Here is a 6,901-nt window from a genome sequence, read left to right on the forward strand (position 1 = left end):
CTCTTTTGTTTTTGTTTTCATTTTCGCGTACTACTGGAAAGACGCAAAAACTGTGAAGCAGGAAAGCACCGCCGCAGCGCGAAGAACGACTGGCCAATAGCATGCGCCTTCAGGAGCTGCATGTTCTAAAGAGGAAGCCACGCGACGCATTTTTTAGTTTTCGCAGATGTGCTTCAGCGCTAGGGATGCGGAAACTATTAAGAAGACCCTCCAAGCGAAGTTATTTTCCGTGGAAGAAGCGTTATTCAGAACACATCTTACAATTTTACAACTGCACTTTTCTCGTGTCTCCAGTTGGTGTCAAGATGGCTGAGTTGACGAATATTTTGTGAACACAAATAGAAATAGAAATGTACCCCATTTAGCAGTGCAAGACTGGTCTCCTGTGACTGCAGATAATTTCCCCCTTCGGCCTCTAATGCCGTTGTTGCGCGCCATTCGCAGGGCCCCACCGAGAGCATGTGATGAGCGTGCCCAGGAGGCATCGAGCGGCAGTCGTAACTCTGCTCTCCCTGTCCGCCTTCTCGCTGCTGTCCTACAGCTTCCTGCCCGTCACCCACGACTACCTCTTCTCGTACCTCCGGGGCTCCGACTACATCAGCGTTGCTGGCGGACTGCATCAGTGCGTTCGTTTCTTGTGGGCGTTCGTTTCTTGTGGGTCTTGCGTTGCTTCTGCCGGGAAAGCGCGTCACCTCTGGTTGCTGTGGATTTTAATCCACTGTCTACAGGCGGCGAACGCACTTCGCCGCGCGTTGACGGAGTATGCAACTCAGTAACGAGACACATACACTCGCTTGAGAGTAAGTGGAAGCTCGCAAAGACAGTGCCACTTCTTTGTCGCGATTATCTTGCTAGTAGTTGAGTTGACGCAGTAAAATGCTTGCTTAGTTTATTTATTAATCTATTTTTGTTTCATTTATTTAACTAAGGGTTGATAGGATGCGTTAGCAATGCGTTCCCACTGAAGTTTTCTTACACTTTCAGACGCGCATTATGTTTCACTATCGCGAAAAATGTGCAGATTTGTGCGTGCACATTTGGAACCCCATATTTTCCAAAGATAACATGAATGGCTCAAGAATTTTAGGAATTCATGCGCGCCGCACGTTTTCGCGGTCAAGTAATTCCACAACGAAAACTCGTCCTGTAGTAAAGCATTCCACCGCGTGAGAGAAGAAAAAAGTCGCAGCCCGAGACACCACATCCTAGACACACTGTAAAACTTCGCGACATCCATTTTAATTTATCGTTTTTAAAAGTAATCCTCTTTTGTAGGCACAGAATTGCCCTTCCGTTCTGTCTACCAGTGTTTTCAAATGTACTCGGCATCACTGAGTTTGTGGCAAGCACCTCTAGACGCTTCGAAAAAAAAGTTTGAAAAGTCCCAGAATCGTAGGCGTCATGCCACAAATGGTTGATGCTAAAACTAAGGAAGGAGACACATACTATTCATATTTTAGCAGCCCGCCAAAATATAGAGCCCAAAAGTAACGAGGTATAAAAAAAGAAAAGTCCCGCATAATCATCATGGTTGCCCTGCCCTTGGGGAGGGAAATAAATGAAATAGGGTATAGTAATAAAGTCTAAGCAAATGTCGGGCAGGCAATGATAAAAACAATAAGGCAAAGCAAATCTATCGGGATCCTCTCAAGTTCTATTTCTCATACAGCGAAAAAGTGCTTCCTTCGCCTTGTAGGCCGATGAGAGGTGGAACTAAAATCTCTGGATCATGGCTTGTTTGAGGGCACGAAAGTCCACGAATTTACTCTGGGAGCTAGTACCCGCGTAAAGTGTCTCCGATTTTGTTGTGTATTTAACGCTGCCTTGTGTGGACCGCCCTTGCCAATAACTGAAGTTAGAGACGCTATCGCACCGCTGAGAATGGAAGTGCATGGAATAGCAATGCTAATTTTCTATCTTGCAACGTCACCCACACGCATACATGTATACACTCAAGTGCGCATGTTCTCCCGCACATACACAGACTGCACAAAATTAAAGCTGTTGTACTAGCATCGCTGAGAAAATAAACTAGTGCGCATTTCCGAAACACCTGTGAGCGAGCATATATGACTACACTCCGCGTCGGTCGAAATGTGTCCTGCACAGAGAAGGGTTCACACTGGAGGCGGCAGGGCGCGTTGCATACTGCCCTGGCAATTGTAACTTTCTTGATAACTAACAAGATGTCTCACCTGCCGCACAAGGCTCATCGTATTCTGTCCCTGAAACGGTTAGGTGGCACCAGTTTCGCCCTTCATGTTCCTGGTGGCTGATCGCATTTACCCTAGTGCTTTTAGCAGAACAGAATTTCACTGTTTTGCTTACCCTCATTCTTCATTTGTTTTTGTATCCAGAAACCGCAGTTGGGCGCCGTTCTACACACGGACGGACATCTTTGGGCGGCCCGACAAGCCCCGGATTCTGTTCTGGACGACAGTGTTCGGCGACTGGTACTCGGGCCTAAGCAAGCACGGAACCGCGGAGGTGCGCTACTGGCAGCCAGTCGGAGGTTGCGCCGACCGTTGTTACATCGCCAATGACAGGCGCACCTTGTCCGTTAGTGACGCCGTCGTCTTCTACGCCTGCGACCTGAACGCCTCCGACTTGCCGAGCCAGAGGGCACAGGGCCAGAAGTGGGTGCTCTGGTCCCTCGAGGCGCCAACCAGCTGCGACCTGTCACCTCTGGTCCCCATGCAGAGCGCCATCAACTGGACCATGACCTACAGACGCGACTCGGACGTACTAGACGGATACGCCGAAGTGACGCGGCTCGAGAGACCAGCGTCCTACTCCATGCAGGACCTCAAATGGACCTGGAAGCGCAAGAAGATAATGGCGGTCTGGGCCGTGAGCCACTGCGAAACGTTCGGCAAACGCGAAGATTTCGTCGATGATCTGCGCCGGCATGTCCAAGTAGACGTGTACGGAAAGTGCGGCAACCTCTCGTGTTCCCGTCAAGTGCGCTTTTCGTGCTACCGAAAGTTCGCGCGCGAGTACTTCTTCCTCCTGTCATTCGAAAACACAGTCTGCAGGGACTACGTCACGGAGAAGCTGTACATGGCTCTGCTTTATGACATCATTCCAGTGACGTTTGGCGGCGCTGAGTACGAAACTATGGCGCCCCCAGGCTCTTACATCGACGCCTTGAAATTCAGGACGCCCAAAGACCTCGCTGACTACCTCAAGAAAGTCGCAGGCGACTTTGAGTTGTACAAAAGCTACTTTAGGTGGAAAGGCAAGTACAACGTGGAGCCGTGGGCATATTACACATTCTGCAAACTCTGCGCAAAACTCCACAGTAACAGTTTTCGTGAAAGATCTGTGTACCCGAATATTCTGCGGTGGTGGAATGAGACTTCTTATTGTCGTGCGTGGAATCGAGAGACAAAACAACTTTATAAGTAGTTAGGTTCAGTGAAGGGAAGACGCATGCATTATTTATGGACCAGACATGAAGACGCATCATCAGTCGATGATGAGAAAGGACATTTTATTGATATTATCGAAAGTTTTTACATCGCGTGTTTTATCGTGTAATTTCCGGCCATGAGTGGATGTAGAAGACATACTACACGGCTTTCTTTTCATTGCGAACTCGCAGAATATGCACCAAATGCACTGCTGCTCCGTTCAAGCAGAAGCACACAATGTTTCTCATCAACGCACGAATCGCGTTTTTTTTTCTGGTCGCACTTTTTGCTACTATTTTTTCCCTCTCTTGTCGGCCATGATTACGTCACAGCGCCCCCAATACACTTCTTTTTCCGAAAGTGCTTTACATCAAGTGCCTTGCGAACTTAAGCCACAGCGTATAACGTTTCTTTAGGATAATATACGTCACGCTAATGGCTTAGGGAAAAACGTTTACCCAATGCACCTGACTGACTCACTGTATTCAACCAAACGGTGAACGAACACTCACAGGAATAGTAAATTTTGGTATGGAGCAAATATTAAGTGGTGCACGAAGAGTTACCGGTTAGTTATTGTAAATTGTAAACTATAGGGTTTGATGACTCAAAGGGACACGTGGGTTATGAGGGACGCCGTACTAGAGCGCTCCAGATTAATTTAGACCATCTGGGGTTCTTTAACGTGCGCTAACATTACGCAGCACCTAGGCGCCTTTTGCGTTCCGCCTCCATCAAAAAGCAGCAGCCGCGGTCGGGTTTGAACCCGGGTCCTTCGGCTCTGTAGCCGAGCACCCTGACCACTGAGTGAACGCGGCGGCTTAAAAGCCTAGTTATTACGACAGACGGAGCGAGTAGCTGGTACAGACTGCGACATTTAAGACTACCTACTAGAATGAAGGATTCGTTGCTAGTCACAAGTTCAGGGAGAAAAATTCGTGCATAACTGGCTTCAGGCTGCGTAACCCTTTACACTACCCAGTTTTGCTGCCTTCTTTACAAAGCGCAAGAGACGCTTCTACGGATTGCACGTAGGCAAGCCGAATCGCTTGTTCCGCAATGCTTTGTGTAAGCGTGGGAATGAACTTAGCACGATGGTATAAGAACTCACAAGGTCGCATGAAGTAAAGTGAACTTAAAGCGTGCCTTCGTGAGAAAGTGAATGTTTTGAACGTTAGGCCATTTAACCGCACACTTTGCAAGGTAAGCTGGTGGTGTGCACAGAGCCGTTTTAGAGGATCTGGTCAGCCGTCAATTAGAGTTTCTTTGCACACGAAAGAAAGATTGAGGCCCCATTTAGAGTGCGCTGGAACGCGCAGAAATGCCATCAAAACCAGCATTCATCCCTCAGGAAGTCCTTAGTAGCGCAGCTGCGAATTTTAGGCATTCTAAATACGGGTGCAATCGTTTTATTTTCCGGGTCGTATTTTATTAGAGATGTGATAGTGCGGAACTTCCGGCTGTACGTCTATTCTCGATTCACATGAAAATGTAGTTTGCCTGCTATTCAAAGCGGCGTGTCATAGGAATGCTATTTACTTTGCAGATTTTCGATCACATACAAATTATGTTAAAATAAGAAGCATTCCTTTATTAGGCCAGTTCTGGTCAAGCGAGGTATGGCGTTCCACTCAATCCGATGTTGCTACAGTTAGTAACGTGAAACGCTCGAAAATTCGTTCTCCTAATTTCTGAACACTTGTCCAGAATAGTTTCACAGCAGATAGTTTGTCAAATAGGTAGGCCTCCTCTAGCAGTACCAGTTATAACTAGCACAAAATAGCAACGTAAGTTCTGTAATTTAGAGTAAATTTGCCTGGTTTCTGACGTCAAGACCACAACCTATTCACACCAGGCTTAATTCATTTTCTTGAAAAGAATTCCCCCCCCCCCCCCAGAGTGCAAATGTTTGTATTTTTTTTCGCTGACATTTTAGTGCCCCCTAGTCATTTGCAGTTTTTTTTCCAGCTTGTTTTAAGGCATGCCGTACACTGACTTACTACCGGAACAATGTGCATACCGTGTTTCAAACATTGCTGTACTGTTTTCGATCTGACGACTTTTTGTGCTTTGTGACATTGATCAGCCTTGCACTTATACTTTATTTCTTATGTTTGGAGCTGAACAAGTATTCACTCATGATTTTATTCCTCCATTCATCAGTGCAAGAATTATTACTCATGTACAGTAACGAAAAGTTTCCTGGGAGCACCAGGTCACGAAAAAATGCAAAAGCTACATTATTCTCAGATTACACGTCCTGAGGCTGAAGGATGACAACGTGGCTGGTGTTTTTGCTTCACAGAACAGCCGAGCTCACGTGGGCACACAGATTACCGGTGGTGCGAGGCGACGGTTCAGAAAATGTAATAGGTTGCTAGGCATGAAGGGCTTACAGACGACGACAGCAACGTTTCGCACGTGCTCCCGCTGAATTGTGGTATCATGTGCTCAAATTCAACCATGTCGTGCCTACAGTCGTACTTCTAGCAATTTGAAAGTAAAATATTTTATATGGTGATGCTCTAATGTCCCAGTTGTTTCTGTCTCGGTTTTTATGCGTGTGTTTGTGTGCGTGTAATTGATCTACTGGCAGTCGCCAGAAAGTAAGTAAAATTAAAATCTGGGCGTGCGCCGCACTCAGTGTCGCTGTCGGTATAATCCGCCCACGAGAAGTAAAGCCGGTGACTTCAATTTTTACTGCTTCTTGTTGTGTCCAGCAGTCTGACATGGTTGCGAGACATAATTACGTATTTTCTGCAGAAACGGTCCGAAAAGAATGACTGCATATGACGTTAACAAAAATTATAAATCGATGGGTAACCGTTCATACTTCCCTGGCAGGGTACCGTTAATAGATAGAATCGTCAGCTGACGTTCTTTCCTTGCTGTTCGATGTCGGTGAACCATGCAGGGGCTGACTGAAAAAAAAAGATAGGAACCGGTTGCCGCCTACTCCACCGAGACACTCCGAGGACCAGCGAGGCTATGCTAGTCTTGCTGCAACCAGACTAGAAAAGATCATTGAATGAACGAAAAAAAGCACCGTCTTACCAGAATACGGTTTTGGACAACCTGGTGTAGCAGTTGGTGGCCCCCTGCGTATGACTAGTGCTCAGTCCCCATCGGCCGTGAAGCAGCCGACCTGCAACTCTATCAATGGATGCATTATACAGCGAATAACTGAAGGCATATAGACACGCAAAGTGCAACAGGAGGCGTGAAATTAATATGGATTAAGCGAAACCACTATTGCGCAAATTGGGAAATGAACAATTGGCGCTGCTAACAAGGTGATGGAAGCCTTTGAGGAGTATATCTAATCCAAATAATCACGGCAGATGCATACCACGTGAAATAGATTATCAGATGAACAAGAATGCAGCGAAACACACTGTGCTCTCATTCCCAAATAAGAACAAACACAGCCCCGAAAAGGCAGAAATGTAGCCGATTTATGTTGCCAGTGCTCCCATAGGGTGCCGAAA

The 6,901-nt window shown here is 46.7% G+C and overlaps 1 protein-coding gene across 5 annotated transcripts in view; it reads left to right on the forward strand.

Annotated features, from left to right (window-relative positions):
- LOC144114437 (alpha-(1,3)-fucosyltransferase C-like) overlaps positions 1-5,943 on the forward strand; it is a 119,574-nt gene extending 113,631 nt beyond the window's left edge. For all 5 annotated transcript variants that reach the window (XM_077648181.1, XM_077648183.1, XM_077648179.1 and 2 more), the window contains 2 exons: positions 445-622; positions 2,358-5,943. In XM_077648181.1, coding sequence (XP_077504307.1) covers positions 465-622; positions 2,358-3,408 — 1,209 coding nt within the window. In that variant the 5' untranslated portion in view covers positions 445-464 and the 3' untranslated portion in view covers positions 3,409-5,943. The remainder of the gene's footprint in view (positions 1-444; positions 623-2,357) is intronic.
- The last annotated feature ends 958 nt before the right edge of the window (positions 5,944-6,901 follow it).

The sequence above is a fragment of the Amblyomma americanum genome, chromosome 1, assembly GCF_052857255.1.
Source record: "Amblyomma americanum isolate KBUSLIRL-KWMA chromosome 1, ASM5285725v1, whole genome shotgun sequence".
Taxonomy (NCBI): Eukaryota; Metazoa; Arthropoda; class Arachnida; order Ixodida; family Ixodidae; genus Amblyomma; species Amblyomma americanum.